We start from the raw sequence: 11,982 nt of genomic DNA, 5'->3' as shown, positions 1-11,982 counted from the left end.
GGGGGGGGGCAGGGGGGCCAGGGGGGCTGGGGGGCCGGGCGGGGGGAAACCTGCTCAGACACGGGCAGCAGCACGGGGGAACAGCACGCTCTGTACAGGATAGTTAACTACCACCTACTGAAAACAGAAGTCTCAAGCAACAGAGTTACTGAAAATATTTCAAGGCCAACACACTGTGCGCCCCCCCCACCCAAAAAAATAAATAAATGCATTCCAAAAGCAATTTGCGGAGAACATAACTTAACATCCTGGCCTCACCTCTCTGAAATACAGGAGCTCCTCCAATTTAGTCAAATTGCAACCAAAACACTATAACAAAGTTCCTTTAGAACAAAGGAACCACAGCAGAGGGCTCTGAACTTCATGGAGGAGCAAAATTGTGGTGTCAATATGCTCGCAACACCACTCAATCTGCAAAATCATGAGGTAATTAACCGGACTGTTTTTAGATTTCAATCTGTTTTGCCAGAAACCCTGTGCAAATGACACCGATGCAGATCGGCTGGAGCAACTACAGCTCTGTCGAAACCACCCCAGGATCTTATCTTTGGTTTTAGCTTTTATCACTGATTTATGGGCTGACTAATGGTAAACTGATTTGTGCACGTGCCAGAAGTCAGTGCAGGAATACAGAAGGAGAAAAGGGAGTTGGAAGAGCAAATTCATGAATGAAAGTGCTGACGTCATAGTTCGGCTCCCGGCAGAGCTCAGGGTAGTCCGTGAAGAAACAGTGTACCTTCTGGGATGGTAAAATCGCCAGTCATTTAGTAAAGGAGATAAAACAGAAAAAGCCCTTGCTCAGAACACGGAGGGTGAAACAAAAAAAGAGAAAGAGAAAAGGCTGTATTAACCTTTTCCTTAGACCAAAAATGAAATATACACGATGCATGTGCCACAAACAGGCGTTAACTCCTAAACCATGGAACTGCTTCCTGGTACCATTAAAAGTAACATTTTTTAAAGATATAGTTTGCGCATCTCTAAATAAGTAGAATATGGTCCTATCCCAACCTTAAATCTTCCTCCTACCACATGCCATCACACTCAAAAAAAGAACACATAATACAGTTTTAGTTCTTTGCTGAAAATTACCTGGCACCGCCGAACCACATCTAATTTTAAGGAATTCTGAATATATTGGGGTGGGGCTCGACGACCTCAGGCGAGCTACTGGGATTTTTATGTACGAGGGGAAAAAATGCTTTTATCTAATGATGTAATATAAACTAATAAAAAAGACATTATAAAAATGTGATTTACTTGGAACTATTAAAAGTGGCTGGTGGTGTGGATTGTTCACATTTTTCATGTCTTGGCAGAGCTGAAAATACAACCAGGAATACCAACTTCTATAAAGTTTAGACACCATTTCCTGAAATCCTTTTGCTAAGAACACTTAAGGAACTGGTTCCTAGATGCCTAATGCTGCCCAGGAAACTTACAATGATTACATTCATAGAAAATCAGCGACCCCCAGATCCCTGGTAACCTTGCTCCAAAGCACAACGCTACAAGGGCATCCTCTCTTCTCTACCATTCGTGTGGCTTAAACGGCCATTCACCCAAAATGGGATTTTTTTAAATGTAAGCAATAAACAATTTTGCCAATACACATTTGAAAAAGGAGATCTTATTAAGTTAAAATGCAAACATACTGGCTTTATCTGTAAATCTAAAACGTTCAAAGAGATCACCTCACATTTCCACCACAAGTATCTTTGATAGAACATCACTACCCCCTTGTGGATTTGCAATAAAAAATCCTTATCTTTTATGTTCACTTTTTAAATATTTCATTCTGAACTTCCATTAAAGTTTACATTTTCTTCACTAAGAAGCGTTATTTTATTCCAATTACTTTTTTAAAAAGAGAAAACACACTTAACATTTTAAAATAATCAATCCCATAGGCTGCTTTATCTTCCAAGCATCTCCATGTTGGGGAGTTGTCCTTTAGACAATAGCTGTGTGAGCCAATTTCAACATGGTAATGACGCCAACACTCCATCTTTCCTTAGAATATCTGACTGTACACTCCTAATCATCACTTTAGATGACCGTCCATGATAAATGGGTATTTTCTTCACTACTGCATCTTTCTTCTACTTGATAATTTCACACTTTATACCAATCTCTTCTTATGGCTTCCAAATGGTTCGATATCCAAGTGCCCCAGAAAACCAATGGGGCACGTACATTCTCAGAAATAACTTTTCAGATAAGGGTTAAAAACCAAACCTAAGTTTCAAAAAGATTCATTCTTGACTGTGTGATTCTACCTTCAGAAACGCGTCCTGGCAATCCAAGTCAACGCCAACGAAGGAAAACAGGTAACACCTGTTTTTCAAAACCAGGAAGAAAGACTGTGCTTTTCTCTTTGTTTTTAGATGCGGGACTACCGCCGGTTGTATCTGTGTATAATTCTAATAAAACATGCAGATACATCTTGTTGAACGCATACTGTAAGAAAGATTAAATAAATGTAAACATCTGGTTTATCACGTGTTACAGGCACCAGATTTAGCTGAAAGTATATAAACCACCTCCACAATAATGTACAGGCTACAAGAGAAAGTCTGAGTCCTGGCTAGTCACACTGTCGCTCCTGGGAGATGACTCCCCATTTTCTCGCAGATGTTGAACACAAACATAGGAACACGGTAATGTACTAGTATTACAAGAAGCAAACCCCAGTTTTCAGTCCACTGGTTAGATAGAAACGAAGGAGGAAAAAACAATCCGCTTTGCAAGTGTTTTTAAGTAACTAAATACACAATCTTACCTTGTGGTAACCTAGAAGGAAAAGCGACAGACACAGTCACAGCGCGGGCTCCGCCAGATGACTGAATGCTATGTGCTCCAAAGGCTTTTCACATGTCCACCCCACTGAATACTGCACACATAAAAAGCATCAATTAAGCAACGTGTCCAAACTGGTGGTCAAATCGCAGAGCAGGGGCAGTGAGGGCCTTCATAGTTTGCTTTTGGGGTTTTGTTATGACTGCTGTTTGGGGATTTTTTTTTTCTTTTCAGAGAAGGAAGAGGGAGATACTTCAGACAGCATCAGAAGTAAAATTAGTGGTGAGAATAATGCCACTTAATTAGGCTCCAAGCAGTAAGAGGTTTAAAACGATTAAGAAGTCAGATCCAAACACTTCTTTCAAAGTATGTCACTCTGTCCACTGGTAACGCCAAGACCACCCTGCAGAGGGCAGAGCAAGGAGCGCGCCCACACCAGCACACCTCCCCCACAGCCTTTCTGCGAAGTCTCAGGCAGGGATATGTTATGGGACTTGAAAGGCTCAGCTACCTCCGAAAAAAAATAAAATAAAATGTGACTGCGCTTCTCCAAAAAGGGGTAAGGGACTCGTGCAGAAGAGAACGTACAACTCAAGAATGAGCAACACACTGCGGTGAAAGTAGAAGCACTATTTAAAAAACACCTCCAGTCATTCCCTCCAATGACACGTCCATCAGGTGAAAGTAAATAAACAATCATCTAAGAAAAAAAAAAGGGGGCGGGGTGGGGGGAAGAGAAGTAATGTGGCTGACACTTGGCTTCTCTTTGCAGCGGGGTACATAATATTTCTTTTTTAGTCCAGGGTAATGAGCTAAAAAATGCTCAGGAAGCATTACCAATCTTTACACAAGGAGGCCCATGACCTTCTACAAGCAATGGTGCTCAAAGCAGAAAGATGCAATACAACCTTAGAAATACACAGCCAGCATACTGATGGGGGGAAGAAAACATCACCTTTAACTCTGTCCCACCATATAAGAAGTCAGGAGCTGCTCTCCATTCTCAATATACAGAGAAACGCTCTCCTTACCAATACAGGGCAGGTACCTTGGGATGGAAGACCATCACACGGTTTGACAGACTGGCAACACATCTTAATCACAGGAGATAGGCACTACATCCGAGGATGGCACAAAAATACAGGGATTGGGTAGTGCCTGGTCAACCTGTATCCTGAACCTGATCAGGGGTGCAAAAAAAAAAAAGAGGAAGAAGAAGAAAAGAGAGGAAAACCAATGACACACTATAACCCGGAAGAGAGTGAATGACCATGTGACCCTGTTTGTGTCATGTGGTCAAAGACGCAGAGAACAAGAACACTTTCCATTCTCACCCCCAAACACACGAAAAAGACCATAGCTGGCATGAGAGTAACATGAGTAGACCCCACCTCCCTGTGAATGAAGGTCCCAGATGTAGTATATTTGTTGGCTCGGCCCAAAGAATTTTTCCATTATCAAGCCAAAGAGACAGAAGGAAGCTGGCTAAATGCAGCAAAAACAAATTTCCAAAATCCTACATGAGGAGTCCCAGATGCCAGAAGGACACAGTGTTTCACCCGGGGACGCTGTCCACTTACAAATACTACTATCACCCCGGCCTTGTGGCCTAAAGCCCATTTTATCCCTCTGTCCCTCGGGAGACAGAAGTGACACTGCCTCTCACCACAGGATGAAAGGAATGGTGGGCGTCCCCCTTTACTAAAAACAGAAAGGCTACAAATACAGTAGATCTGCAAATACCTCTTTATGATAATGACAGAGGCAATAAGGAAATCTCTTCATATGGGACGGAAAGGGAGGTAGGCCTTAGTTCACCCAGAACATCAAAAAGGGGCAGGATAAGTGATTCTAGAAGATACAGAACACTTTAGAAAATGATGTTATAATGGAAACACACATCACCTGTCACCACAGAAAATCTTCACATATTCACGTGAATAAAGGACATTGCCAAACCACATACAATAACCCTACACAAGAGTTCTTTACAGTGAAATACCAGCAAAACTGGTTTCTACAGACATTGTGAAGGGGAAATCTGATTTAATATGGAAAGAAAAAAAGTGCATGTCAGGTTAATTCTTTATTACTACTGTCATCATTCTGTATAGCAAACCTACATCCAAAAATAATCAGAGGCTATTATTTACTCAAGATGGGCACCTGGGTGGCTCAGTTGGTTACGTGTCCCACTTCAGCTCAGGTCATGATCTTGTGGTTTGTGAGTTCAGGCCCTGCGTCGGGCTCTGTGCTGACAGCTCAGAGCCTGGAGCCTGCTTCAGAGTCTGTGTCTCCCTTGCTCTCTGCCCCTCCCCCACTTCCACCGTGTGTGTGTGCGCGCGCGCGCGCGCACGCGCGTCTTGCTCTCAAAAATAAACATTAAAAAAAATTTTAGAAGGGGCGCCTGGGTGGCTTAGTCGGTTAAGCGTCCGACTTTCCGACTTTCGCTTAGGTCATGATCTCGCGGTTCGTGGCTTCGAGCCCCGCGTCAGGCTCTGTGCTGACTGCCAGCTCAGAGCCTGGAGCCTGTTTCAGTCTGTGACTCCCTCTCTCTCTGACCCTCCCCTGCTCACGCTGTCTCTCTCTCCTAGAAATAAATAAAACATTTAAAAAAAAAAAAAATTTTTAGAAAAAGACAAGACACAAATAAAAGTAATATTTTAAAAAGTATAAAATATTAGAAGTCACATAACAAACAAGAGTGGTGGTGATTTATAACAGGTATCTAGCCTAACAATGGTCTCCGCAATTCAGCACTAGATTTACATAGAACACATTCTGGCAGCAAAAATTTAACAGTTTCTCCTACAGTTCTGACCATCTGAGGACATGAAAGATACCAGTCAATCATAAGAGGAAATTATTTTTCTGCCCCTTCCTTCTACAAAGGATGCATTTGATTTTCTGTACTGTACAATATCTTGTCCATTCTATACAATCCCTGGCAGGCTGCTGTTCAAATATGAAACAAGCGTTCCCACCAACCATGTATCTAAGTGACCTAAAAGTTATGCCTACCCGTTTAAAAGGAAGGTTGACCTTACTTTTTCCTACACATACCCTGCACACAGTATGAGGGAAAGCTGCCCTCCCCCCTCTCCAACACCCCCCAGTCCTGCAGGGAGGGGGTAGGAGTTCAGGCGGATGGCACGCTATTAGCATATATTTTTGTAAGATTACAATCCCAATAATGAAAATTCAGAAAAGAACTCCTTAAAAGAATATAGAAAAAGATAAACACAAGACTCATTGAAATCTCATTCATACTGAAAGGGCTCCAGCACAGTCATATAGCCCACAGATCCCTGAAGCTCAGCGAATGTTCCCAGAACGCACGCGCTCGGAGATGGGAATCTGGAAGCAAAAACAACTTCTCTCCAAAGGACAAACTCAAAGGTCCCACAAAGGAGGCAACAGACACAACCAGGAGGGGAAAGAAAGAGAACACAAGAATCACCTTCTGTTGCTTTCTCCATGAGGAAATCAGGAAGAAGTACAACTGCACACGACGAGTACTGCCTGGAACCTAGGGAACCTAGGAAATGGAAAATGAAGAATGGCCCAAAGCAATGAAGGAAGAGTTTAAAAAAAAAAAAAGTTCAGTTCCCTCAAAATCCGAAAAAATTATAATCCCCCCCAGGCACCTGGGCAAGACCCAGCATAAACAGAATTAAAATAACACCACCTGACACTAAAGAGTTGGCTATTTTAGAGAAAAAGCCTAAAAACTAACAAAATGGAAAAACACAGGTAAGCAGGACATATAAATACATCTCAAAGAACAAGCAAGAGCAAACCTACTGTTTTGGAAAGGAAAATTCGAGCCAGTCTGACCTCAAGCAGAGGATGCTACGTATGCACCCACACTCTGAATCCACTGAATGAGGAGATGGAGAAACCCAACACTTAACAGCAAGGTAAGTCAAGTCTTCAAGAAGACAAAGGGAGAGACGTCCCATGAGTCACCCAACCTTGTCCAAAAAGCTGGGGGGTAAGGGCTGAGGGAGAGGACAGAGGGACATGCTAACAAGATGTGAGAAAGAAAAGTCCTTCGGGGAACCCACCTCGCCCGACTAACTAAAAGAGAGCACTATATACTGGCAGAGGAAGGGAAAAGCCAATTTCCAATCATGTAAGGGGATGATGGCACAGAGAGCACAGCCACATTTAAACTCAAAGGAAAGAGCCCAACTTTGCCCACTAACCTCAACTGTGTTCTTCTAACCTTTACCATTTTCCTTCCATTGCCCACAGTACAGAGCACCCCGATTAGCAGAGGGGACGCAGAAAGGCAGTCGGTGGCATGCAGGACAGGAAGTCCACTGGACACCCACCACTAGAAGCGAGATGGGAACCCTCACTGTCCTGGGCACACCCCAGTATCTACAGCAGGCACTCAACTCTCGATTTCCAAGGGTCATTAATACCATAACCCTAAAAATACACAAATCCATCAAGCTGAGTATAAACACAGACAGAATAACAACAGCATAAAAACTTTCCTTTTCTTAAAAATTGGAAACGGAGGTAAAAAATGAGACTTTGGGGCAGTGGGTGCTGTGCCCACCAGGTAACTCCATATGAGCTAAAGGGCAAAGTCTCGAAGTGAAAGCCTAGTACTGGCCAACCTTCCAGATCACCCTGCCTCCTTCCTCAGTAACCCTGGCGGAGAGGGTGTCCTTGCAAGAAAAATGCTTAAAGGTCCAAATGCTCTGAGTCTGACACAGCCTGTAGGGGAGGATGAGGCCCCACACTCAGCCTGTCAAAAAGTGAGACTTGCCGCTGACTGACAGCAGCCAGCAGCCAGTGGCGGATCCAAGCTCGGGGAGGGGGGGGGGGAGCAGGGGAGCCCCAGAGGCGGCCGCCCCACCGCCCTGCCCCAGAGCCAAATGTGCACACTGTGATCCTCAGGACAGACCTGGACAAACAGTCCCTCCCACCCGATGATGAAGTGTCACGGGGCCTTCCCAAAGGTACCTTCTCCTAGTGTGCACAACCTCTCTCAATTATCGAAATGGCCAAAATAAAACAGCGACATATTTATTGCTGCTCATTCCTAGTTCCGTCACAGAAATACATATTCTCACCCCCTCCTATCAATGCCCCAAATACAGGAAATCTCTTTCCCCTACACGGCCGTGAAGAGAGCAGGATGAGAACCTTTCACCCTACGAAGCACTGGGCAGAGGATACTACCCCGACATGCGGGATGCCCAAGTTCTGGTGTGCATCAGCGAGCACTCCACACTCCATGCACTCGGGGACTTGGTGGACGTCCGGGATGCCGTTCTGCTTATTCAGTACAGTCCAAATGACAGATGAAAGAGTGGTAAGAACTGGCCATTTGTCAGTGAGTTTTCTGATTCTTCTCAGGCTGAGGAGTTACAACAACAGGAACGTATACCCCCATCCAGACACATCCAGGTCGCCACAAACACGCAGAACGCACAGCCAGCCCTCTAACCCGTCCAACTCACGGCGTACGCGTGACAGATGTGACTTTGTCTGAATGCATCCCTACACGTGTGTATGTATAAACAAATGCATGGCATCGTGGTTTTTGCCAAAAGAGAACAACAGCAGTAAAAAAAAGAAAAGCATCCAAATTTCCCCTTCACCTGAAAGTTACAAGACCCAAAAAAAAAAAAAAAAAATTAAAAAACGTTCAGATCCCATGAGAGACAACACGAGGCCAAAGGAAGGTTCTAGTACAACAAGAAGCACACGAGCAACCCCTTCCCGAATGGCACGTGGGCGACATGAGTGTCTACACTCCCTCTTCTAGATGGAAAGGCATATGGCTTCTTCTTACCCAGCCAACATGAATACAATTTAAGGAAAATCAGAAAAAGTAGAGGTAACAGGCTCACTAAAATATGGCTGACTGGGAACCCAAGCCATGAGGATATGGGCTCTCCTAAAAAAGAAATGGGAAGTTTTATTTCCGGGGAAGGTTCAAAAACTTGACGGTACAATGTCCAGAGCCAGGTTCCTACTGCACAGAAGGCAGTGATGGGACCGCCAAAAGACAAGGGCACGGGACCAGGCTGCCTCCGGGATGGTGTCACCTGGTGAATGCTGCCTCGGCCTAGGAGGCAAGAGGAAGCTGGGAGCAAACACAGACCCTGGTTCCCCTCCCACACAGGGGAGTAATCACCGTGACCCCTTCCTACTCAGGTACCAGGCACGATGGAAATCCTGCCCTACATCTGATCCCGTGCCCCCACCCGCACCCACACGAGAAACTCTGAGCAGAGACAACACGCTAGGGGAGACGGCCAAATGGGGAAAGGAGCACTGGAAGGTCCAGTTTCTCCCCTACGAAAAGGAGGGCAACTCAAAGGGTATCCGGGAAATGAGCTCACCCTAACCCAGGAAAGTGAGCAGAGAGTATGCATAATCTGTGAGAAGTGTCTGCTTTCCTATTCAGAAATGACTTCAGAGCTGCACAGGCCCCCACTACCCACTGGGTGAGGGAAGAAGAACACGGGGAGCCCGAGTCCCCTTGTCCTGGCAAAAGGGTCACTAGACGGTGTGCAGAGGCCCCAGAAGCGTCCACAGAAGATGAGAGGCTGAGACAGACCCCTGTGCCAAAGAAGGATCAGGGTCACAGAAGGTAAAGGGCAAGGGAGTATGGAGATCCTCACTTGCCATAGAAACGGAGACCCCACCCTCCCGGCTGCGAGGGGTGCAAGGGCAGGAGTAGAATGGGAACGACTGCTAGGGGCGGGGATGCTGCGCAGGCCCCCTTCCCAGGAAGGGAAGGGGGAGGGGTCACACGAGGCCCTTCGGCCCGGGGACGCTCAGCAGGAGGGGGTCCCCCTGGCGGGGAGAAGCACGGGGACCCCCGCCGGCTCTGGGAGGCGCCCACGGGGCTCGCGGGTGATGCTGGACGGAGTCCGCCTGGCCCTGCCGCCCGAGAGCCAGGGGCTGAGCGCCGGCCGTGCCCCCGACTGGGACCGACCCAGGGCAGCGGGGCGCGGGGCCGGAGGGGGCCCGAGGCGGATAAACTTTCCGCCCCGCGGCCCCCACCGGGCCCGGCGCGGGGGGCGGGGGGCCGCGCCGCGGGCCCGGGAGCGGCGGGGATGCCCGGTCCGGGTGGGGGAGGCGCCGGCCCTCCCTCCGCCGGCTCCTCCTCCTCGCTGGGCCCGGCCCCCGCCCGCCGGCCCCCCGCCCCTCCGGCCCCAGCCCGCCCCCGGGTGGGGGTGTGCGGCGCCGCGCTCCGCCGCCCGGCGAGTCACCTCAGGACCCGGCCGCGCTCCACCCCCCCACCCGCCGCCCCCTCCCCGGCCCGGGGCGCCCGCCCGCCCGCCGCCGCCGCGCCCCCGCGCTCCCGCCCGGCGCCGCCGATGCCCGGGATGTCCGGCGGGGCCGGGTCCCGCCGCCCGCCGCGCCGCCCCCGGCCCCTCACGCGCCGGCTCTTACCTTCCGGCTTGTTTTCGGCAGCCATTTCCCCTCCGCGCGCCACATCCTCCTCCTCCTCGCGACCGGGACCCCGAGCGCGCGCCTCGTACCGCCGCCGCCGCCGGCCCAGCCACCCCGCCGCCGCCGCGCACCCGCCCTGGCCCCGCCCCGCGGCCCACGCACTGCGCCCGTTGGGCCTCGCGGCTGCCACTCATAGTGCCCGCCACCAATCGCCCCGCACCAGGGGTCTCACTACTCTCCGGGAGGAGCGTCCTATCCGCCCGGCCCATTGGCTGGTCACCACCCAACGGAATGAAAGGATTGGTCAAGAATCAACGCCCCCTCCCCACCCACTCCCAGGAAAGCCCGCCTTCCAGACCTAAACAAAGCTTCCCAGTGGCCAGAGTCGGAAAGAACTGCCCAGTCAGAACCCGGCCGACACGGAATATTTCCTCGAGGCCGAGACGTGGCGCTTTGATTGGGCGTTACTACAGTGTTTCCCAGGCCGTCCAGACCAATCAAAGGGGGTTCCCGGAACTCGGGAGCGGCGAAGGGAAGCCCCGCCCCCGAGCGTGACCGTCAGGAGGAAGGCGCTCGCTCATTGGCGCGCTGGGGCTTTTCCCGCGTGCTCCCGGGGCTGAAGGACGTTCCCGGGGAAGCCGCTGCCGGCGCGTGGGGTCCCGGTGGCAGTGGAGGACGCGACGGGATCTCCGGAATCCCGCGGCCTGCCACTGCCGGGGGACAGCGCGGCCCGGGGCCTCGGGGCCGGGGTCGGCCGGGCGCCGCGCTCCGGAGCCCGGCCGGCCCGGCAGCCCGGACGTCGCTGCCGGCCGTGGGGGGAAGGGCGCGCCTCCCGCCAAGCCCCGCCCCTTCCCCTCCCCCCGGCGCTCCGCCCCCTCCCCCCCGGGTGCCCGCGCAGCCGCGGCCCCTCGCGCGGGTGCCCGGTCCGCCCGTGCCCGCCGGTGCCCGCCTTCCGCTCCCTGCCCCCGGTGCGCTCCGTTGTCCCCTTTTCTGGCGGCTTAAAATACTGAAACTTTATTTTGGTCACGTTGGCCATGTGACCCACAGAGCCGATGACTCATAACTGCCTGTCCCAGGATGCGGCCGCCGAAGGAAACCGTGGAGGAGCGCTCCGCCGCGGCGCGCCCGCCCGGAGGGCGAGGCAGGCCAAGTTTCCCTCGGTCCTGGGCGTGGGGTCGCGGTTCTTCGCAGCGAATGTTCCAGCGCCCGCGCCGGGAGGCCAGCCCGGAAGCAGGTCAGGAGCCCCCCGCGGGGGACACGCGCGCCGCCGCGGCCGCTCCGGAGGGCCGTGCGCACGCGGGAGGCCGGCGCCGCCGCCGGCGGCCGGGACCCCAGAGCCCCTTCCCGCGGAAGTCGGCACAGGCGCACGTGGGCAGGTGGTACCGGAAACAAAGAGAGGGCTCAGCCCTCCAAGTTTAGCCGAAAAAGGAAGAAAAGTTGAATGGACAGCAGAGCTCCAACCGCTCTGTGTGGATCTTGTGCGTGGCTTGCGGTGGGAACATTTCAGTCCTCAGATGTTAGTGTTTTTCCCCTTCCTGCCGTTGAAGACGACTAGCCGAATCGGCGAAAGGACCTCATTCGAGAATTTTGGCGTTTAGATTTGACTGTCAAAGTGAATTCTGTGCCAGCCTCGTAACATGCGTTCTTCTAGCGTTCACAAGTAAAAATTTGGGTTTGCCAGAAACAAAGATGTCCCAAAGGAATGCTGTGTATTAGACAACTCGTTCTTCGGCAGACTTTAATTTTATGAACCTC

General features: G+C 50.6%; 1 protein-coding gene across 1 annotated transcript in view; it reads right to left on the bottom strand.

The window, feature by feature from the left end:
- Positions 1–10,339, bottom strand: part of LOC120245988 (calmodulin-binding transcription activator 1-like) — an 84,668-nt gene extending 74,329 nt beyond the window's left edge. Inside the window, exon 1 of the mRNA XM_039253269.1 lies at positions 10,228–10,339. Coding sequence (XP_039109200.1) covers positions 10,228–10,272 — 45 coding nt within the window. The 5' untranslated portion in view covers positions 10,273–10,339. The remainder of the gene's footprint in view (positions 1–10,227) is intronic.
- Positions 10,340–11,982: the final 1,643 nt, after the last annotated feature.

This window comes from Hyaena hyaena, unplaced genomic scaffold, assembly GCF_003009895.1.
Source record: "Hyaena hyaena isolate Hyena2069 unplaced genomic scaffold, ASM300989v1 scaffold_443, whole genome shotgun sequence".
NCBI classification, from domain to species: domain Eukaryota; kingdom Metazoa; phylum Chordata; class Mammalia; order Carnivora; family Hyaenidae; genus Hyaena; species Hyaena hyaena.
Note: the sequence above shows the minus strand (reverse complement) of the source record. Positions and strands in the feature narration are given on the sequence as shown.